We start from the raw sequence: 23745 nt of genomic DNA, 5'->3' as shown, positions 1-23745 counted from the left end.
AGTTGAACACTACCTGAGCATGGGTCGCCCACACTAATGCCATTACCCCCTGCCCTTTAATGGCAGGTTTTTATATTTAACGTTGCTGTGCTGCAGTGGAGAGTTGTATTGTGTTCATATGTGGGCTGGAGGAAATACAATACCAATGGCCAGAAATACATGTTGCTTTCAAGAATAGGATTTTAAGTAAGCTGTAAAGCTCTCTTTACTCTAACTGTTTCCTGTGAGTTTATCCTTTAGAAAAAGCCAAATACCTGCAGTTATTTTATTCAGTCTTGATCTTCACTTAAACCTTTCTTTGAATGGCAGCATTGTGTTTCCAGCAGCCTGTAACATCCCATCTCCTAGGTGTTGACCCTTTTGAGGACAAGCTGCAGTTGACTTTTAAGGCAGGGGCGTGTGTTAATTTGTGTATAAATATGATCAATAGGCACAACATATTCCAATTCCGGTATTATACTGAAGCCTTTTTAAACCAAACTGTAAAATTGTTCAAATTAAGCTTTTAATTAGCTGAAACACTTACAAAACATTACTTTGATTACATTAACGGGGAAATTAAAAGTATCATTTTTAGGTGGCTTGTGACACGTGGTAATTCAGCGTTAAAGCTAATCCCTTCCCTTCATGTACTATTGTGAGCAAGTGTGTATCACATAGGATATGTAATATAACACACTCATCTGAGCCTTCCTGCCTCCCACTGTCTTTTGGAGCAGAATTTTTAGAGCCAAGTTATAAACCTGTAAATATGTTTTATACTGGAAATTTTTGATGCTACCTTAACTAGATTGGTGCCAGCAAAGGCCAGTATAATTGAACGAGGCATTTGAGATGTTAATGGTCTGCACTACAGTCAAGTCAGCTGGAAAACGGAATATAAAAACCAGGACCGTGGTGAAAACAGGTTTCTTCCACTAGAACTGCACTTTCCTAGATGAAGAATTGGGATTGTTGCAAAATGAGGCCTCGGACATGATGAAGCAACTGTGTTTTCTTGTGAAATGCTCTTGGTCTTATTTACAAAAACTCAGTTTTAAGCCTTCAAATAGTTTCATGCTTTAGACCTTGGTGAGGTTGCTCTTAGCAAGTCTGAATAGGGCTTGCTTTTATTAATACCATCTTTGGTGTTGCTTAAAGCAGCATGTACAAGTCTCTACTTGTCACACTCCTAAAGAAGGGTATGGCATCTCAGTCTTAAAGCTCTGCAGGTGCACTGGTTTGGATTTGTCAGCTTCATGGATTAAAGAGCTCTAGTTATGAAAACATTAGTATTGTCTGGTTCAGATATGATCTGCACAAGCTCCCTCAAGCACTTGGCAGCTGAGGATCTCCTACACCTTATAGATGGGAAGTTGGCTCCTTTCTGGGGCAGGTAACTTTTGTTGATCTTGAATCCCAGAGGCTGAACAACTCCTGTAACCACTCTCTGAGGAGAACGTTTCTTCACAAACATGTATCTAAAAGCTGTGATGTGATCCTCCTGGATCCTGCTCAGGTAAGAAATTATTTGGATAATCTGAATATATGTAAACGGACCCTTTTGGATGTCTCTTATCTTTGATATTTAAGGGTAGTTAGTGAGCTAGAATCTCTCGTTAAAAGTTACTGTAAACTAGGGAGTTACCAGAGGATTAAAGAAATGTCTGCATAATGTGTATGTTCAGGAAAATTGACTGAGCAATTACATGAAAAGTGGGAGGCTGAAGAAATCATTTACAGTGCTTTGAGCTACTTGTGCACAGCTGAGCTTGCAGAAGCTATTAAACCAACAAGCCATAGGGTGGATGGGGAAACCTCTGCAGTGAGTTCAGGGATGTGTACCGGGGTAAGAAGTTCGGTACGTTAGATGTTGGGAATACAGATGTTAAACTTGAACATTGCTGGAAGGTTACAGCCTCTGATTTGTGACACCAAACTGGTTTGAAGCCATTTCCTACAATGTCCAGGGAACAAGTTCTCTACTTTTTGTAAGTGAGATTCTCGGCTGGTTTATTTGCAGTTTCTGAAAGTACTTAAAGGTCCTTTAATAAGACTGTGCAAGGACTTCTATTATAGCAAAACAGGAACACAAACCACTTTTAGTAGTCCCCATACATATTTGTGGAAATGTGACCAAAATGTCTGAACATAATAGAAGCTGAAAATTGTGAAGAGCATTTTTATGATAGCAACTGCCTGTTGCTCTTTGTGATTCTGGTGCAGTATGTGCCAGCTAGAGCTGACAGTTTGCGGGCTGGGTGAACCCTGAGAGACGCTTCTCGCGGTCACACTCAGAGGAATACTCTACTTCCCTCTTTATTTTATAACTTAATCTTCTTACCATGGAAAAACTGCCAAGAAGTCAGCGGCAAAGCAAATCATAATTATCTTGTTTTAAAACACTAAATAACTTCAGAGAACAGTGGTGTGGGATGTAAGGAGATGTAAGCTCTAACTGTAAGTTTTCTGGCTGTTGTTTTTGGCTTAATTAAGACTTACAGCTTTTAACATTTTTCTTACTTTCAAATGAAAACACACAAAAAACTTTTGGAGAAAGTTATGAAAGTATTAATTTGCTCTGAGCCATGCTGGTCTCTTTGGTAAGTTCATAATTAGGCAGGATTTTTTTTTTAAATGGGTATTCTTGTCTCTCAGGTATATAACTGTTCCATAAGTGGTAAATCTGTATTCATATGTTAGGGTTTTTAAAGGCATATTATTTACACAATTCACTGGAATGGCTCCTCTGAAAGCTGGGTGGCTCTCTCATGTAATTATGTATTTAGTATGCCTTGTATCCATTGTTGGGGTGGAAAAAGAAAGAAAAAAACAGAAGCCCCACAAAAAAACTACTAAAATACAAACTGAAATAGAAAAAAAAAATTGCTGCTCATTCTGTTCTTACAGAGTTTTTAATGTTCTATCATATACCTTTCTCCCAGATGCGAAGCCCATATGGTCAAGTGTTACCCAAGCTAAAAAATTAAATTCATTTGGCAGTTGTTGAATTGTGGAAGTACAAAATAGGCACTGGGAATTTCTTATCATTTTTTCCCCTTTTTTTCAGCTAGGTATTATCTTTGATTAGATACATTTACTTAATATATATTATACATATATGTTTTGTATTTTTATATATATATAATGTATGTGTATATGTCTGTGCATATATGTGTATATGTATGTATACGCAAGATTTATATATATAAAAATATATAAAATAGTATGTATTTTTATATGTATATATATAAAATGAGGTTGAAAGGAGGATGAAAAGTGGAGCAAGGAGAGGAACTGAAATGTCACTTTTTGGCTAAAAGTAAATTTCTGGAATTGTTATGAAGTCCACAAGACCAGCGTTTGTAATAATGTTTCATGGAATGTATAGATTTCTGTGGGGACAGGAATAGTGCACACTGGACACAATGTGAAAGTGATGTGTGTTTTATTTTTGGCATTGGCTTACTTAAGTATGTGGCCCAAAAAAGCACAAGAGGAACTGAGTGGGAATGAAGAGCACTGGGGATTGTTCTGTGCTTCTTTGTGTCATTTGATTAAAAAAATACATAGTTGTGAGGAGCAGGAATCCTACTAGCATCCAAACGTGTGTTTGATAAAGCATCATAAAGGATCAAGATTTCTAAGGCAGATTTCCTACTTATTTTTAGAAAGCATGTAGGAAATGATACTCTGAAAACTTTTTTTTCAAAGAATATTGTACTTCCCAGCCATCCCATTTTTTCCTCCCATTTTTTGTCATCATCACTTCAGAAAGATCTGTCTCATCCTACCAAGGTTAGACCTAGCTGATGTAGCTTTATTACCCTTCAGAGTGTCTCTTGCATCTTATTTGCTCCAATTTGGGTGGTAAGAATTTCTAGCAGTTATTTTCCCCTCTTATTCTGCTTTCTTTAATAGTTCCACCTTGTGTTCCACCTGCTTCTGTTTCGCTTTCCACAACCTTATCCTGTTTCCTGGCTTACAGTCAACTGGATCAACCAGAAAAAGTGCCATTTCTCTCAGTATTTAAACTCTTCAGCTCTTGTCAGCATGTGTCATATTCTGTTTATGCTTCTTAATAAATACTGGGTGAACAGGATCTTAATTCCCATCTCCCAAGAGAAGCAGAAATTGTATTGCTTTATCATTAGAAGTGAAACACATGAAGCACTGGGCACTGTACTATTCTGAGTGAGGAAAGGACTGAAATTACTGTGATTAGCAGCTGAACTTAGTATTGTGTGCAGTTGATCAAAAATCGGCGATTGGAAAAAATTCAGTTTTCATTTTGGCTTTGCCACTGACTTCATAAGATGTGCAAACGTATGTGTTACCTTGCTTGTAAACCAAAGGTGTTTTAGGCATACAGGTTATGGTAAGGTCGAGTGTAGGCTTAAGAAATGAATAATAAGTTGTCCCACTATAATTGTCATGCATTTTAACATATTAACATATTAAAGATTAATTCTGTACTGCTGCCTAATTGATTTGTCCTAAGTGATTTTAAAGAAAATATCCTTGAACTAGTTTTCTATTTTTTTGTCTACAGTGAGTTCATACTTTGTATTTTAATGCCTTCTGTGTACTCTGTACTTGTAAATTGTAGTAGTCTGAGAACTTTTGGTTTTCCCCATGTAGGACCACTTAGTTTTACAGAAGAAGGTGATATATTTCTGACCTGTAACACAATTTCCTAAAACTGTATTAGCTACCTCTAGTATATTGTATTTGCTGAAGGACCAGAAGAGGACAAATTTGATTAAAAAAAAAAAAAGTCTGAAATTGTAATGTATAATCTTGTAATGCAATAGCAAATAATAAAATTAAACAATTTCTAACACTAGCAAAAATTTAGCCATTGAATGCGTGCTGAGATTTGTCTTTAGTCCATTAAATAATTGGAATAGAGGGTAGGTTATTAGTGGCAGAACGTCTGATCTGGTCAAAAATCTTCTTGCAATGCAGCTGCAAGAAGAATGGTTGAATAGGTTCAAGTGTGGCTCCACTTCAGCTCACGGTTATTGCCCGCTCAGCTCAGTCAGTGGCTGTAAAAGCTTCTAGCCTGTTTTAATTCAAAATAAGGCCAGTCCATTTTAAACATCAGTAGTGCAGCTGGTATCAGCTCCTGTCAGGAGGAGGATATCGATCTTGTCTGAAACTGTATTCCCTCTATTTCTTTAGCGGGAAAACCTATTTCTGAGTTTAGGGGAGAGGACTGGGAGAGGACTTGAAACTCAATCAGAAAAAGAAATCCCGTTTTTGTGAAATCATTCCTCACCTAGCACCACTTCATGTGTTTTAAAGCTGCTTCACTTTTATAAAGTGCTTTTGGGGGAGAAAGGTGCTGCAGGAGTCCAAAATGTTCATGTAGTCGGGAGTCAGGAACGCAGAAATACTGCCGCGTCCTGGTGCGGTACTTGGTGAGTGGCATCCGCGTTCCCGGCGGGCTGTAGCCCAAACTCGGTGCCTCTGTATCTCTGTCCTGAAGAACCGACGTGGACTGACTTGAGCTCGGGAGAGGATTTTGTCAGTCAGCTCTGAGGCAGGGAATGTCGAGTGGGTCCCTTGTTCGTGGCGCTGATGGGACAGCGGCAAGCGCCAGCCACGTGGCCGGCTCAGCGGCTGGGCATCGAGGCTGCAGAGACTTTCAGAGATCAGGCTGTGAATGAAGTTGTTCTGTTGGGTCACTCATCTGATTTACACACAAGCTGTTTCCATTGAAGCACCTGGGGCCTTTTGTTCATGCTTGTGAATAAGCCTCTTGCAGTCACCGGCAGTAATTTAGAGCCTCTGCTTCCTTCAATAGGTAAAAGGCAAGCACGGGAGCGACATTTTTTTCCCTGTGTGTGTGTGTGCAACTTTACACATACATTTTTTAAGAGAGGTAACAGGACTGTATCAGTGATATAAATTTTGGTATATACTGGAGTAGATTCAGAAGTCATCTAAGGTGTTGCTTATTTTTTGTGGTGTACTTCCTAGATCCAGGATAATAGGAAGCAACAAGAATATAGACATGAGCAGGAGTATCCCCAGGTGCAGGGAGATCTGCAGACCAGACCTCCAGGATTTTCCTTTGTTAGCGTGGCAGTTTTAGAGGAAGACATTACTTTGTAAGTGCCCTGGCACAGTGGGGTACGTTTACATTTTCAGATTGTATCTCCGCGCACCCCCCCCCCCCCCCCAAATCCGTACCTGCTTCTGGTAGTGACTCAGACTGATTTGAGCCATAATTTTGCATAACCTTTGAGGCAGCATAAACCAGCATTGCCACTTACAGAAGTGGTCCTCTATTTTTCTGCCTCAGTGTCTTTTCATGCTTTGGTTAGTACAACTGTTTAAGATATAGTCTGTATGCAAAAAAATACTAATTAATTTCTTTTTATGTATTTGTACTGTGTTGTGAATCTTAGATTGGGTAAATAGTAAGCAGCTGAATGCTTACCTGGTGAATTTGCTTTGCATTATCAAGGTTACCGTGTTGTAGTTTGTTACTCCTCTGTTTCTGTGACTTTCTTGAAGAGTGCTCATAAACAACGTAAGTTAATGCATTATTAAATTGGTGAGATGTTTAAATACAAAGGTCCACTTAGTATTTTTTTTTTTTATGCTAATGATCATAACATCTTAATAGCTGGAGTGACGTGTTGCAAAAAAAACCAAAACTACTGGGATTTGTAAGGTTTTTGTGTGTGGGAGGAGTGTTTTCTTGAAGGTCAGGATAGCAAACAAGGAAATATGGCTCAGATTTTTTTTTCTCTTCTTATGATCCTTCAGCTATAATTCTTTGTCCACCAGGAAAGGCATCATCTACATTTTCTTGTTAGGTGTAATAGTATAGAGATACTGAAACTCAAGAACTTGATTACTAGGTTTTTTATTATTTTTTTTTAATAAAGAAAATGAGGTAAGGAATTATTGTGCTTTTAAGAAGTTTATGGTACCCTATATTTACATAGGTTATGCTCCCCAGCAATCTTGTTGCACTATTTCTGGAACAGAAGCATAAATGGCAACAAAGTGCACCAAAGAACTTGATGATAGACAGGGTTAATCTCTCTGTCTCTACTGTGTAGATACACAGTAACAAAGTAGAGATGTCGGTGATCCCCCTCTTTCTGCTCATTCAAGGACGGGTTGCATAGCTCCTACATACTAACTTAGTGCAAGATTTTCTAGTCCTCTTAAGAGCAGCTAGAAACAGTGGCTCAAAAGGCAGCTGTCATTTCATGCCCATTCCGCTCAGATTTCCTACCATCCCCCCTTTAAAAAAAAAAAAAAAAAAAAAAAAAGCTTAATATGATGGGGTGTGCACAAAAGAAGAGTATGATGGTTTGACATTTCTAGCTACTAAGATATCACATCCTGCAGTTCTCATAATTAGCTGCCCATTTAAAATATACTTTTTCCTGCCTTACCAGTGCTTTGACAAATGCAGCCATTGTAAGAGCAATTTTTATCCTAATGCATCCCTAAATTTAATAGTCGGGATTTAAAATGAACAAGCAACTCTGTATGTTTCAGGATGTAATAGCTTTAACTATCAAAATAAATAGAATTTTCTGTGATTGGCTGCTTTGGCTTCTCTTTTGTATTTGATGTGTTTGGAGGGACAGAATCTATTTGTTGTAATAATTGTATTTAATGAATAACAAGGCAAGCAGAAACATGAAACTCCTATAAACTGTCACCAAGTTCCTATTGACCTTGGACTGCAGGATTTTCCTTCTATCTCCTTTGGAGATTAAAAAAAACCCATACAAACCCTTTTCTTTCCCTGCCAGTATTCCACCTAAAGTTGTCATTTCCTTTTCTGCTTCCCTTGCAGAATTGCTCTCTTTGTGTTGTATTGTGCCTGGGCAGCAGCTATGCATGGAGAAGAGGCCTGACTAATTGTAAAGAAACTTTTTATTAGTGAAAAACTCGCACATTGGCATAAAAAAAAATCAATAACTTACTTTCTTGATCCATACTGTCCTTTTCTTGCTACTATGACATCTGTTAATCTTCGGGGAAGGAAAAGACTCATCAGCAGTTTGTGTTTTCTTAAAGATGTCTCAGCCTTTAAGGCCAGTTGCAGTTGTGTTGGTGCCATTCAGCGAAGCCTTGAAAGTACCTGTAATCTGTGCCATCCTGTCTCATGCAGCCCCATCTCATAGTTGTCCTTTCTCTGCAGTGCTCTATGCCCAGATCTCTGTGGCTGGGCTGCTCCAGCCTGGCGGACAGCATGCCCTCGCTGCGATGCCTGTATAACCCAGGGACTGGCGCACTCCCAGCTTTCCAGGTACTTTCTGTCTCTCCCCGCTCCTTCCTTTCGCTCCATCTTTGTACGTGTGTGTCTGCTTCTTTACTCTTGCTTGCTTGCTTACCTCCATTTATTCTGCTGCATACTGTATGCCTCTCCTGTGTCACGCAGAACCCCTCCAGTATTTGACACCATCTTGTGCAGATTCAGGGTGCTCAGTACTGGGGCATTTCCATTATCTGGATTAAATATAATTATTTTGTCTAAATTGGCTCGGTACCATTATTTTTTTTCCGTTGGTTTTCAGTTGTGTCAAAAATACACTGCTTAATTGTATTTGGCAAACAGTATCCATCACACAGTCTCCAATCTGGCTGCTCATGCAGTGATTCCCTTCCTATCTAAATTTTGTGTATGCCGTCTAGAGGGCTGAGGGGGTGGGTTCATTGCCATGGTGATAATTGATGCCTGCGTTTGTTTACTTTATTAAATTTTGTTAGCAGTAGTCTGGGCACTTTGACTACCGAAAATTATTACACACGCAAGCTGTTAATCAAATGGCAAATAAAGTAAACCTGTTTTTCTTTGGTATCTGAATTTGTTAGATTCAGGCTTTCCTCTGTCATGAGATGGCTTTCTGCCAAACAGGGTTTGTTCAGATGCTTTGGATGGTCAGTGAATCTTACAAAATTTAGCTACTCTTCTGTGGGCAGAGAGCAAGGCAACTATCGGACAAGCGGTTAGAAACCTAGCTAAGGCTCTCAAGATGATTGCAAACGTTTCAAAATGGCACGTAGATATAAACGGGGAGCAGTCACGACTTGACTGCCAAGATGCCGCGTTCGTGTTGGATGCTCTGCTGTGTCTCAGGCGCTTCTGCGTGAACTGCAGTGACTTGGGGACCTTAGGGATATTTCTGCAGAGAGCATGCTCGCTGGAGCTCGTGGTAGCACAAATGTTTATTGCAAGGCTTACATGCTTGCATTTTTTGACCCAACCTGTGGGAAAGAGTGTTATTTACCAGCATCTGGAGAAACCAGACATGACAGATAATGTAGAACCTTCCTGAAATCTTGAATCATTTTGGTGAAAGTTCATTACCTGCCTCTAAAGGGATAGCATGCAGGGATTATTTTGAATTTGGTTTATAGCTCTCAGGACCAGGAGAGTGCTGTGGAGGTAATCTCCTCAGTCTCGAGGGAGGCTTAAGTGTCTTGCATCATCTTGCTGTGCGTCTTTTCGCTGAGCTAGCAGGAGCAGCAATGGACTCCGGAAGGTGTCCTGCCAGGCCTCCTTCGCTGCAGCAGGCTTTTAGCAGAGCTTTCTGGGGGCGGAGGGGATATAGGATTTTTTTTATTAGTCTAAGAGGACTCTGGAGACAACGGGCAGAATTTGGAATCCTACTTCTAATCCTGATTTGCATAATTTGACTAAATCGGATGGGCCTCATTTTGGGGCTTTGTGCTGTTGAATAAATCTCAGACCTCTTTAAGCTCAGGTTTTAGAGAATCTTAGCAGCATATATAAAGCAATCTGTAAACTCAGATTGGGGCTTCTCTCTTTATATGCTCATCCTGAATAAGCAAAAATAATTCAAGCAAAAAGTGTTTAGAAAGGGGCTGGGGGAAGTAGCTTCTTTTAGCTCCAGATATCCTTCCTAATGATAGATACGAACAGCAACTTTACTGCTAATACAGTGCATTGATGTTTGCAGTCAGATGAGTCAGCTGCACAACCATTTACTACATACTGCCTTCTTGGAAGTGCAGCAGGACTTTGACATCTGCATTCCTGCAGATTTGGAGACATTTTCTTGGATGTTTAGTGACTACGGGGGTTGGGGAAATCTGCCTCATTTGCCATCTAAAATGGTATGCTAGCACTCTTCATAGCACTCCTTGTTTCCTATGTTGAGGAACTCATTTAGTGCCAATTGAGGGAGAACTAAATTGCCAGCAACAGCTTCTGCAGCAATGAGTCATCCTGATTTCAATCCATTTTTTCAATGGGCTTTGATCCCCATTAGCTTGCATGGTCGGAAGAAATCTCCCCTCTAGGAGGCATGGCTTCTGCGTTTTCCAGTGCAGTAATCTAAATAGGAGTGGTTTGGAGCCTGCTCGAAGCTGTGATACTGAAATATTTTGTCATTCTTTAATGCTTTCTTTGGTACCGAATCTTCAGGAAAGCATTAAAGACTTTCTTGTAGCCCAGCAAATTTTCTCATATTAAGTTATTTTATTTTTTCCCTAGCAAGCTTGAAGTAACTGGAGAAGCATATCAATGTTCTTTGCTTGTGGCAAAAGAGAAGGTGCCATCTGGAAGGCTACTTAGTCACTGCTGAATTTGTCTAGTTATTTACATGCTTACCTTCAGATGCTCAGACACAAATGGGGAAACAGGCTCTTTTTGAATAGCTCAGTTAAAGCCCTGCTGACTTCTCATGGGAAGCATTGGCAGATAGTCGATTTAGAGATGATTCTGTTAATATGTCAGATAACTTCATTTTTCTTCTTTGTGTGTTTTTATTGTTGGAGACACTTGTGTGCAAACAGGATCTTCTGGTTCCTCAGTTGCATTTGGCAATCCTCTCAAACAGGGAAGGGTTTTAAGGCTAAATCCAGGGATGGGGAATGAGCAACTAGAAAATAGTAGGTTTGGTTTTTTGAGGTTTGTTGTTTTTTTTTTTAAACCTCTTTCATCTCACAGTGCTTTGCAACTACTGAGTGTGGTTGCATCTGTTGTGTAACTGAGTTTCGTAGGGTTTGTGGGGGATGATAGCATCAAATTGGAACATGAAATCCTATAAGACACTGTGGGAAGGCGATAAAGAGGACATTTTAAGAGGAAAAAGGTCGGCCCTTTCATCTTCAGTGTCTCGGGTGCCAGGTTTTACTGCGCTATCGCCCTTCAAAGTAATTAAAAACTAGTTTGCATATAGATTCTCCTAATATGAAAAAATGACTTAGTGTATTTTTTCTAAAAGACCATGTTTTGGAAGTTTCCAGATACGCCAACAGGTGTCTGTTTTCATGACATTTTTCATTTGAAGATAATTACTTTCCCCCCCCCCCCAAATATTTGCCATGCATGTTCAGAAGGCTCAGTTTATGTTGCGTTTAATAGTCTCCATTCTTTTCAAATTTTGATTTATAATTACACCCAACAACTGTGCTGAGAAAATAACTGTATTAAACCTTCCAGATTTCCAGAAGAGCAGAGTGTTTCCTTGAGGTCTTTCCTGGCGGCTGTTGCATAGATGAGGAAACTGAAGGAGCAACCCTGCCAAAGGTTGTGCACCAGGGTAGTTGCAGCGAACTGTCCCGTTCTTTCTTTTCACCCAGTTGACACCCCTCACAAGCATTGGGTCAGGTTCAGATTGTAACATTTTGAGGACAAAAGCCATGCTTTTATTTCTTTCTGGAGCCTAAGCGCCAAATCAAAAAGCAAAGTAGTTTTGTTATCTTTTCTTTGCCGATTCTAAAATGCAGCAGTTCTGTAATGGGCTTTAGTGATCAAAGAGGAGGATTAGCAATCTTACGGTGGAGGCAGCAGCATCTTGTGGAATATAGGAGTGTCTCTCCCTGGAATGCCAGAAATTCACCTTCTGCGGTACCTGACGTGAAGGGCTTGATCGTGAAGAGCTGCACGTCGGGATTTGTCAGACAGAGGGGACAGTCTTCTGCACGGTTTTGAAGTGAAGCATATCCCTTGTTTCTCGCAGGAAGCACCCTCATAGTCAAAGGTGCGTATGTGAGTTTTTGGAGACGTGAAGATGGAGGAAGAATTGGCCTACTTTACATGGCTCCTTTTCTTTGGCCAGAGACTTTTTTTTTTTTTTTTTTTTTTTTTTGAGAAAGCCAAGGGTCAAAGACAAATGGTCTGAAGTAATGGAAGCCTGTTGTGAGGAAAAGATAGACTCATTGCTCAAATGATTTTTTTTGCATCAATTTTTTCTGATTTTTATATTTTCACATTAGGAAGTGGAATTTTCTTACAGAAGCATTTTCTGTAAGTTCTGTTAGAAACTGATGTCTTTGTAGATTTCCTTCAGACCCTTTCTGCATTTTGCCTTAAAAGTTGACTTTTATTTCTGAAAAATCTTGGGTAAATATGAGAAGTAGCAGTATGTTATTTATGGCCTCATAGTAGGCGAAAGCAAAAGTCTCGGGGTGAGCAAGCAGCGCGTGCTCAGGAATGCATTTGCGAGAAATACATTTAAAGGAGATCGTTCGGCTTTGGTGAAAATGTTCACTGCTATGCGTCGTTCTGTACCTGAGTGGGAGCGAGACGGGGTGTCCAGAGAGGAACCCGTCAGCGTGGAGACGTGGCCGCACTCGACCAAGCCTGCTTTGTATTCCCTCCCCTCGCTGCCTTCCCACGGCCCTGCGAAACGCGCCCGCAGGCTGTTTACAGGGAGGCTCTGAAATGGATTCATAATTTTGGTGACTAATAGCCAGAGCATGTGGCTCCAGCACCCCCCCAGCTGGCGGCAGGCGCTCCCCTGTTTATGAATGTAGTTAGGTGGCCCCCAACTGTTTACAAGACAGCAGAGGTGAGGTCTTTGATTGACAAGTCAGAAATGCATTAGATCATTCCCTCTGCCAGTCTCTGGTTCATGCTGTTAAAAATGTCAGCCTCTCCAAGTTTGAATGGCAGCCCGAGGGCCTCCGAAGCTTTTTGTTTTCTGAGATGGAAACACAAATTGGATGTGTGCCTGAGCGCTTCATCCTGGGCTGTAATTTCATCTTTTAGCTAAGAACCACAAGGTACATGAGCAAAGCACCCTGTAAACAATAATACTGGGGAAAAAAATAAACAAGGTCGTGTTTCTGGTACGTTGATCCACCGGTGTCCTGACCTCTATCACGTTGAACATCTCCACTCTGATTGCTGTTCCCTTTGGCATTACAATGAGAAGAGAGAGACTGACACAGGAGGCAAAGATTTAAAGTTGCAGTGTTGTTGCACATTCCTTGTATTGGCTATGAAATATTGAACTGCCACAATGCGACACCTGTTTTTTCTTTTTCTGTTTTTTCCTTTTTTTTTTTTCCCCCCTCCAAACAAAGTTTCTTCTTTGAGGTGTTCAGGGTCCCTTTCTCCCGTTTGTCTTTGTCTTACCACCTGGCAGGAGCAATTAAGGGCACGCGAGGGAATAAGAGAAGTAGCAGAAATGAAGCCAAATTAATTGTGTAATTTTTGCACTTAACTCCAACCTCTGAATGTGTTCAGACTTTCAGGAGCTTAATTGTAGGAGGACCAAGAGGGTTATGCCTAGCTTGGGACTGTGCAAAGAAAGTAAAGCCACTAGCTGGTGACTAGAGAAGAGCTTTGGTAAACAAACATATTTAGGGTTTATCCTCCTTTAAATCTGATGACCTTTATGTCTGGCTGGTTGCTTAAGTACTGTATAACCAGTGCTGTTACTTGATGGTGGCTGGAAAACCTACCAAACCCTGCTTCAGGATCCTGTTGCAAGGTCTAAGCTTTCTTTTAACAACAGCAACAACAGAAGCCTTTGTCCTTTCAGGTAGCAAAAAGATCCTTCTCAGTGAAAGCATGGAGCCTGGGGTTTTTCAGGTAGTGTATTATAATTTACTATTTAGAAATAAGCATTTATTCTCCACATATGCTCCTTGTCCAAAGTTGCACGTACTTAGGTTGAAGAAATGATAAAAGCATCAAGAAGTGTGACAGTATCTGCTACTGAGAAATACCTCCCTTGCTCAGCTCCACCCCAGTATGCTGAGTGTGATGATTAATTTAAACTGCATTGTAGCTAAAAAGCCTCCCTTACTTCAGCTTCTGCATTAATTATCTTGTTACTGTGTAATGCGCTTTTCCTGGTAAGGAGAGGGCAAGGTCTTTAGCACACCGGCATTAGTTTGGCTGATTAGTTTAAAGAACGAAACAAAACTAATCTGCCGACCAAACCTGTGTTTCCTTTCCTCCCTTGTTAGAAGTCAGAAAGGTGTATAAACCCGTTTTGACAAATGGCATATGCAGCGCCACGTTGAAGGGTACAGGTATTTTTAAAAGCGTGCTCCAGTTCCCAAGGATTGCGAACATCTGCTTAGAGGTATTGTAGAGCTCCACAATGCACTAATTGAATTACTCTTTTCTGGAGTTGCAGACTGCACTAATTGAATTAGCATCAGCCTGCGTGTGTGCACACGCCCGCACACGCGTGCCACCGCGCATGTGTGTGTGTTGAGCTAAGCAGAACCGGAGCCTTGGGGAGCGGGGAAGCAGTGGGGGACGCGACCATCCTGTGTACTGTGCTGCTATCTCATGGCTTTCTGCGGTACTGCACGGTCTCCAGGGAAGAGAGGGGGCTCTCCAGTCCTTGGCATAACCTAAGGCTAAAGTCCTTTGTAATTCCCAGGGTCCCAGGGTGGTTTAAGACCTATAACAACTCTGCTTCTCAACATTATTTAATGGTTTCTTAAATTTTTTTTAATTAACCTAACATTTTGGTGAAATTTTCATGATCCTCAAAATATTTTAACCTAATCTTTCTTGCATTATATGAAGAAGTGATTAAGTGCAACTCCCTGTAGTCCCCTGATAACAGTAATAAATGTATCACTGTATTCCGACTGAAGTTAGCACCAGCGCAGTCAGTTGTGAATCACTTGGCTTCGTTATCATTTTGATTTTGAATGACTCTGTGGGCTGTTCTGAAGAGGTAACCAGTTGTACAAGATCAGTTTCCACCTATTTCTGCTAAACTGGCAAAAAGCTGATACCATATTAATGATAATTTTAAAACATATAATTGTCAAAAATTTGGGAAATTCATGGTGTGCTCTATCATCCAACATTTAAACTAATGTCAGTCAGAATTCAGTGACTTGTAAAACATAACATGCAGAGATAATGCTAAGTAACTTTAAAGGCACACGCGTGTAGGAGAACAGAATGAGATCATCTTACAAATCAGATATTTGATCACACGCCAGTTTTAGAGGAGGGAGGGGAAAAACCCAGACCCTCAGAGTAGGAATGCACTTGGTAAAATTTAAAATTCATAGCTCAGAGATACTTACTCACTTACAGTGCTTGGGATGGTTTTTTTTTAATTTCTTCTGATTTCTATTAACTGCTACTTACTTTGTGCATAAAATAGTCAGATATTCTCTGTTATATTCTTTCTTGTCTAGAAGACCCAATTTTCTGTAAAATTTCAGCAATTTCCACTGTGCTTTTTTAATGCTTTTTGTAGATCATTCTCACAAACTGTATCAGAGATGCAGTGGCATTTATTTTGCTTTAATGATCGTTCCTGAGATTTTGTTACTTTTCAAATAGACCAAAATAATGTACAAGGATGCTGTGCAAACTAACTAAAACTAAACTGTGCTTGTGAAAATATATAAACAATACTCTGTGCATGATTCTTTTTATTATGTTCATATACTTGCCCTATGTCTGCTGATGTTAAATAGGACTTCTAATTACCTTGAAGAATCAGCAAAGTGCTGCTATGCACAGAGCTGTTGCGAATTCTCAATTTCATTTAAATTAAAAAAGAAAAAAGCCCCCCCAAATGGAAAACATATTTTTTTTTCTGTATGGAATAGTTTTTATTTTTCAGTGTTGCTTTTGGAGGAGGATTCACAAACAAATTTATCTATTAAATTTATTTTGATTTATTCGCATTTGAAGTTGCTTCTCTTTGGCATTTTATCAGGTTTTCAATCTCCTTGCGTCCCTTCCCAAATAGGGAAATTGTGAAATTTCCCATGAGTGTATCCATGTATAGCATGGTCAAACATCAGCCTTTTTCCTGCCCTCTAGATGAGAGTTTGGGATGTATTTCCCCCAAAATACAGCCATGTATCAAGGAAACAAAGGAAGCAACTCTAGTTCAGCCAATAAAGTTGCATGCATTTTTAGTCTTTCAGGAATATGCTTTTCACTTTTATGGCATCTTCCGAGCAATGAACTCTGCAGCAGCCCTTTGATGTAGGTAATAACATTTGACCTTGCAACGCAGCGTGTTCCCTTGTTGAAATGAGGACTTCCAGCACCTTTATGTTTTGGATCGTTCTTCATAAAAATTGGTGTGTAGCATGAGACGCCTCCATGCAGTGCCTCCTCCTGGTCGAACTCAGGGACGAAGGTGGTCGTGTTGGGGGGCTGGGGGATGTCACCTCTAAAATAATGTTGGACTGAGCTCAGTGCAGCCTTAAGAAGCAGTAAGCGGGAATGAATCCATTCTATCCAGTGTATAAAGTGCTTTTAAAAACAATCTATTTCTAGAACCTAAATTGTCCTGGGACCAGCTCTTGATATAAAAATTCATAGAAACCTGTTTTTCCGAGTGTGGTAACTTCTTGCCATAGTGCTGTAATGTTAGAATTCACATTGGCCAGGTTGTTCTGTAAATTAAACAGTGACAGCTTCCCTCGGGGGAACAGCCAATGTATTTATGATGATGTGCTGATTACACAAAATACACTGCAAGCAGAAAACAGCTGCAGAGAACAAACCTCTTAAAAGAATACAATTACAAATAGCACCCTCAGTATTTCTAGTGGTGAGAGTAAAATACAGCATGCTAATGCAGGTTTTCTAGTTTGCTTCCAAAGAAGAAAAGGGATGTATGGAGTAGAGGCTAAGGTATGGTTGGATGCACACGCAGTGCCAATATGGAGTGGCATATAATCCCTTCCTGAAGGTGAAGGGCAAGAGCATACAGACCTCAGGCCTGCCTTATGGCTGTCCTTGTTTCTTAAAATTTCTGTGCCTGCAACTCCAACAGCATTGGCAAGCGAAGCATTGGGGCCCTCCAGCTTGTCAGGGTTTTAACCACTGTGGTTCCTACCCTCTGTCCTCACTGAACATTGAGATGTGATTAAATTGCTAATGAATAGCTTGCGCTACCGGTCTGACCATTGTGAAACATTGTAGGAGATGTTATGGCGAAAAGTCCTGGTTTAAGGCTGATCTTTCTTCTACTGCTAATTGTTTGCTTTGAGGCAACTTTTATAGGAGAAAAAAGAAACGGCGGATTTTAGTTGTTGGGTTTTCCTAGACTGCAGTGTCTCTATTCTGTTTTTCAAAGGCTTGTATGTTTAAGGCAAGGCCTTGAACCAAACATCTTAAAATCCAATTTAGGATATGGCAAAGTAAAGCTTACAGCAAAATGATACTGGGAAGATAGTGAAGATGGGACAAAGAGCCTGGAAGAGACACTGATGCTTTGGTGAGCCTTTCTTCATCAGGAAACAAAAACTGAGAAGTAGCTGGAGTTGCTTTGTGTACCGTGGCTATATGGAAGAGGGAAGTTGCATTAAGGACTGCTGTAGTGAGATTACGTGCAGGTTTGTGAAAAGTTAGAGACTGTGGCTGCAGCAGCTCGCGGTGCTGCTGATGCGTCACTTGGGAGGACTGCAAAACAAAATATCTCCAAAATCCCAAGCATGCTTTTTTAAGTCTGGGATGAGCTGGGACACATAGTGATTAAAATATAATAATTTTCATATGGCCATATTATGGGTGCCTGTGGGAGAATGCAGGTACTGAGTGTCCTTTCCACACACTTTTTGGAGTAATTGATGGATAAATGTAATGCCTTTAAAGTCTGGAATACCTTGTGTTTGCTGGTGGTGTCCTTGTTATGCTCTAAGACCAGTATCAATAAAACATGATTCAAATGCTAGGAAAGGCATCATCTGTTTAAAACCAAGAAGTGTTGTCTTTTCCATATATAAATCTGATTTTAAAGGAGATGAGGTAACAACATTGGCACTCTGATTTGGAAGGACTTTAATTCACTTGCTTAAAAAGAAGAATCAGGTTTCCCATCTATGGATTGCTGGCATGTACTAATAGACTGTTATTCATCTGTCTGTCTTTTCTTTAAATCGCTTTTGAACCTCCCTGTGTTGTCCTGCTCTGCTGACATGTATCCCATGTGGCAAGAAGGAGTTTTGTATAATCACCCTGCTTTAATCAATAGAATAATTGATAAACCAGATAAGATTTAAACTGATTACCTCCCCGAGTAGAACTCCCTGAGGGCCTTGGACTCTCTTAATTTTGACATGTATGTTGTGTACCCCGTGGATGAAGTGCAGTTTGAATTATCTGTTTTTATTTGCTTAATGACGGGGAGGGTGTTAAAGTCAAATGTTTAATTAACCCAGCAATGGGCTGCGCTGTCACTTACACACACATCCAGCTGATTGAGATATCTCACCGAGAATACTGAATAGGAATGATAATGTGGCACTGAGACGGAAGATTGCTTTTTCAATCCATTTGCTGGGTCACTGCTTTGAATGTCTTATTGGATGAAAGGCATTCAGCCTGGAAAAAAAATTCAGCATTTAAGTACATTTTGTTTTCCTGGCCCCCTCTCCACCAAGAAGTTAACTAAAACAGATATGTTGTAGGTTTAATAAGCCATTCGTGTTCTAGCAAAAAGCCGCAAATAGCGGGTCTCAATAGGAAATTACAGAGCTCTAGATCACCAGCTATAGGAACAAAATCTTTGCTAGCCCCGAGGTATCTGAAGACAAGCTACTGCATACACATACCCTCCTATCTTTCATCCTTTGATTGCTTGATTACCCCCCTCATTTGATGGTCTCCATAGCAGGTCCAACTCTTCATCCTTACCCAGGGCAATGAGATTTGCAATGACATTTTTGTAACTCCTTGCTATAGTTCAAGAAAATGCTGTTTCAGAGTTGGAATTATTTTGTAACAGCAGAATCTAATAGCGGGCTTTTAAATGGAAATGTTTCAGAAGAGACTGTTGTGTTACCGTATTTGTATTTGGTATAGGCAAACCACGATGACCCAGGGGGTTGTTTCTTGGGTGGCAGCTGTTGTTACAAGGCTGCAGTGCTTGCTAGCCAAATGTCATAACATTCAGTGACTAATCCATAATTTCACATTCTTTTATTAGAAGATTATATTACTTGTTTGCTTTATTGAATGGAAGGTGGGTACGCATTTAGACTCACATGTTCTTGTATGCTGGCAATGAGTTTTTCCCTCAGTAGTGTATGAAAATGAACGTGTGTTAGAAGCTAGCTAGATTTGCCCCACAGTCCAGTGGTGGATGGTGCTTCTTGGGGGGGGAGGAAGTAATTTTTACTTTTTTACTCTGTCAGAAGTTGGAAGAAGCCTATAGGTCTGCCTCCACGGACAAACTGCTATGAGGCAACTTAGGAGCTGGAGCTACATCACGTGAACGGCTCTGTGCTAACACTCTTGGTACTTTGAACCTTTTCTAAATGGAAAATGAAGTTGCCCTGGCCACAGGGTCACCTAGCTCACATTTGCTATGACATAAAGACGTGGGTGCCTGTATTTCCCGTGGCGTAGATAATACACTGTGAATTCACAGCAATCCAGCACTGCAGTAAGTAGATTGAGTAGCGCTTTCTTTAAACAAGTGAGCTGCTTTCATTCACTATTTTAGGAGGAATTGTGACTAAAAGGTTAGCACAGTGAGGGAGCCAGACTTTTGGGGTTCTTGCCCCACACTATCATTTTGACTTTGGGCAGACGGCTGCACCTCTGCCTCATGCCTTTTCTCGTATCTTCTTTCCCTTCTTCCTCCATTGGAAAATAGCAGGAAAAGCCCGAAGCTGGGAAGGGAAGGCATAATACAGCAGGATGAGGGCGGTGTGGTTGAATTAGGTGTTTGGGAGATGGGAAGCCACGGGACCTAAAGAAGGAGTGTAATGACTAGCAGAGGTCTTTCTGTCTGCTTGACAGGAAAGCTCAAAGTGAAAGGTTTTGAGAAAATATTAAAATAATAAGGGTAGGAGATGACTGGGGATAGGAGGGGAAGGGATTTTATAGTGGGACTAATGAGACTGCATTTGTCCTTTGAGGGAAGTAGCTGTAAAAAGTCAGAAGATAGTACTTCAAGAAAGTACATGCAGTCTACAGCAGAGCTAGGCAGTCATACAACCCATTTATCAGAGCACTTGTGGTTCCTATGCAGATGAAGCTATAATAAATATTGTATAAAGAAAGTTAATCTGTATCTAGAGAATTTTAATAAATAAGTTTTTTTAAAAAAAAAAAACTCCCCCCAGACTTGTTGGCTCTTCCTAACTCTTGTTAGTACTAGAAATATGTTTTGACATATTTTGGATGTTATTTTATGTTCACAGCCTGTGAAAGCTGGTTTTGTATTTTTTTTTTTCCCCATGTATGTGGGGGAAAATTAAGAAAACAATTGATTCCGAGCTGCATCAGCACAGATAAAAAGTCATGATCCACGGTAGCGGGAGAGGGGGAATCCTGCAAACTAAGAGTGGAAGTGAGTAATTCCAAAATCCAGTAGTTCAACACTCTGATCCGAGTGTTGAAAATGAATTTGGGTGAAAGGAATGTAGCAAAATTAAACCAACAAGGAAGCGGGAGCCAAGCTGTGATTGATTCTCTTCTTCCATTCCCTCCTTGAAAAAGCTTCTGTTCCATGCAAAATCTGTCTTCCTGAAGTATGTGTGGCAGAAGTCTACAGTCTTAGAGACAAATTAACCTCAGCCGAAATTGTTTGAAAAGGAATTTGAACGAGAATTCCAAAGATTGGTGAAATCATTAAGGTTGTCCTAGAGAACAGGAAAAGAAGAATACTTTTTTTGTTCAGTGTGAGGAGCAGATGGGCAGGATAATTCACTAGTATGAAACGAACCAAAGCACGGTGATAATAGGATTCAGAACAAGTCCTGAGATCGACCCTACGTAGGTTGCCCTGTTGAATTTTTTTAGAAATAAATACCCATATTATGCATATTATGCGGTTAATTAGTTGTTTTTCATCTATGCGTTTTGGGAATATGGGCTTTCTGTTCCTTAAAAAGATGTAGGTAGTTTTGAAGTACCATAAAAGCTTGGAGTACAAGATGTACGCTATAAAACCATGCATAGGAAGTGCTAGCTATAAAAATGTATGTATACCTGGGAATGTACTGATCGATTTGTGTTATTTAGGAAAAGAAATTCTGAAACAGACTTGGCTGTGAAAAATTCCAAGCAATAAAATTCAGCTCGGGGTCCTTAAGGCTTCTTAAGCTCTAACCTTGTTATGAGGAATGGGGAAGTCGAACTGCCTAATGCAGATGTCTGAGTTACAAAAATAACCAGATGTCCTGATTAACAGAAGCAAATGTTCTTCCCTTAATCCACGTGAAATTATATTCAAAGGCTCTCCGGATGTAATGCTTGTGTAAATAAGGCACCAACAAACATTGGGATAGAAAGGGCCATTGGCCAACTAGCTTGCAATGCTTGAAAGCTTGAATATTAAAAACAAATTTACCACTGCTGACTCTCTTAAATTCACAGAACAGAAATGTTAAGCAGGGCTGCTTCCTGGGGAATGTAAAAAGACTGTTCTCATTAGCCATATTTCGTCTCTCTGTCTCTCTTTCTCGCGCTCTCTCACGGAGAGAAATGCCTGAGAAGTGCTTGAGAAATGTCTACGAAGCAAAGCTAGATTTTTAGAATATCCCTAAACGGCTTATTGCCAGCACCTGGATTTTTGTGCATTTCCTAACTACGAATCAAATTTTCACTCTTTAAAATGTTCCTGTTCATCATATCTTTGATGTCTATACTGTCTTCCGAAATTTAAGGATTAAACTGAATTCGTTGTTCTTCTGTAATGTTAAGATTCCCCATGCCTTTAACTTCCACTTTCTAACAAACCAGTAATTACAAAGTTAAATCAACTTGATATGAAACTTCTCTTGATGTCATGAATTTCCAGTATCCAGTCTCATTGCTTTGAAAATAAGTATTTTTTCTAATTTACAAGTTACCGATTTGAGTGAAAAAGAAAAATATGCAGGGTCCATTTTATAGGTGTAAAAAGTAGAATCCTATCATGGTTTTTCAACTGCAAAAAGGATTTGTTGTAACTTTTGTTGTTGTGGCCTGCGTTAACATAGATGCAAACCAAACTTGGTCTCGTGTGAACATGTCTGTGCATCCAGTCAGAGGCAGAGTGTTGTTCTTTTCCATTCTCACTGTTGCCAGAGCTTCGGTTTTAAGAATTTAGTTTAGCAGAGACACCTGAACTGCTCAGGCGTGGGTATGAACTTCATTTCTTTAGGCACCACACATATCCAAAAAGAAATAGGCCCTGCCATGAAGAGTTTCTAAACAGATTGGAGCTGGGGGGAAAACAGGTTTCTGTGCAGGTAACTACGTAATCATAGTACACATATGATCGTCGGTCTATAAAGCAAGCACTAGGCAAGGGTACCAGTTTAACGTATTTCCTTTCCTTTTCTGGTATCAGTTGCTGCAAGGCTGGCTGCAGATTCTCTGCTCTTTCTTTCTTTCATTCGAATGTTCAGACTTAAACCCCTTGCAAAAGTACCATTTAACTTGTAAGAGCTGGAAAACTTGCCTGCGCCTTCGTTCGGTGCCGAAGTCACCCCCTTGTGCCTGCACATTGCAATTTATGGTGCCCTCTAAAAGGAGCTCATCTTGGTGAATGTTCGGAGCAGCAAATGCCAAAGAGGAATGGGGTCTAATATTTATCTCTGCATTTTCATTGCTGTAGATCTCCCTGTGTGTTACAGCTGTCATTTTTGTTTTATCTACTGAACAGGCAGAGAATTGCCTTCAAACTTGCTGTTTTCATATTTGTTTTTCTCAAAGTACATTAGCCAGTGTTAAGGACTGTTTTTACATAGTGGAGTGTCTAGCCAAATAAGCATGGATTTGGATGTTTTAAGCCTTGTGAGAGGAGAAAAAGGAGAAGTTATTATTAAATGTTTTTAATGGATGTTTAGGCCCATAATTTTTTTTTAATGATAGTACAGCTTTCAGACTGACATTGGCTATGTCAGGATTCATCCTAGCAGTGTTGAAATGGCTGAGATATTTATAAACTGACAGACAGCATTTATAAAATCAGGATGCTGACGGTCCCTTAACGATAACAATGGGCTTGGACTCATCTATCACTTACCAAGGTTATTGGAAAGGGAACGTAAAGCTTATATGTGTCTGTAGTCTTAGGCTGGCACTTATCTCCACATATATACACACACACTCTGTGTGTGTGTCTCTGTGTTTCTCTCCCCCTCTGACTCTCTCTCAATCCAGCCTGGTTGATACGGGCATCAGGCAATCGCAGCTGATTTCCCCACGTCTTTACCCAATGTTCCTTTGCATTAATTCATTGCAGGAAATGGGGCAAGTTGGAAGACAACTAACTTCATGGCATCTTGGGGCAACAGGAAAGAAAAAGAACAGATTAGATGGGAGAAACCTCCCGACTGCTGACAGGCTGCTGGTTTGTATTTGGAAAGAATAATATTGTGCATTGACTGACAAACTTAACCCGGGGCTGGGTGGGGGTTAAACGGGCCTTCTGCTTTATTTTCCTGTTACGTAGCCCTGGTCTGCAAGCAGAATGCTGATGCACTGGCTTTATTCAATGGATCCCTCTCAGCCGAGGCGGTAGCCTGCCGTCCTCAGCGCAGAAAACCAAGTGCATGGTGGGGACGCTTCAAGGAACACGAAAGAGG

At 40.3% G+C, this 23745-nt stretch overlaps 1 protein-coding gene across 16 annotated transcripts in view; it reads left to right on the top strand.

Annotated features, from left to right (window-relative positions):
- BTRC (beta-transducin repeat containing E3 ubiquitin protein ligase) overlaps window positions 1-23745 on the top strand; it is a 124360-nt gene that overhangs the window by 19130 nt on the left and 81485 nt on the right. For 3 of the 16 annotated variants that reach the window (XM_064514145.1, XM_064514143.1, XM_026102874.2), the window contains one exon: window positions 8159-8266. The exons of 4 other annotated variants lie outside the window; for them this stretch is intronic. In XM_064514145.1, the coding sequence (XP_064370215.1) occupies window positions 8159-8266 (108 nt within the window). Of the gene's footprint in view, window positions 1-1402; window positions 1499-8158; window positions 8267-13757; window positions 13808-23402; window positions 23511-23745 lie in introns of all 16 variants that reach the window. 9 more of the 16 variants (XM_026102873.2, XM_064514137.1, XM_064514140.1 and 6 more) reach the window with 6 other exon arrangements.

The sequence above is a fragment of the Dromaius novaehollandiae genome, chromosome 6, assembly GCF_036370855.1.
Source record: "Dromaius novaehollandiae isolate bDroNov1 chromosome 6, bDroNov1.hap1, whole genome shotgun sequence".
In the NCBI taxonomy this organism is placed as follows: Eukaryota; Metazoa; Chordata; class Aves; order Casuariiformes; family Dromaiidae; genus Dromaius; species Dromaius novaehollandiae.
The sequence above is the reverse complement of the archived record's forward strand: the minus strand, read 5'-3'. Positions and strand labels throughout refer to the sequence as shown.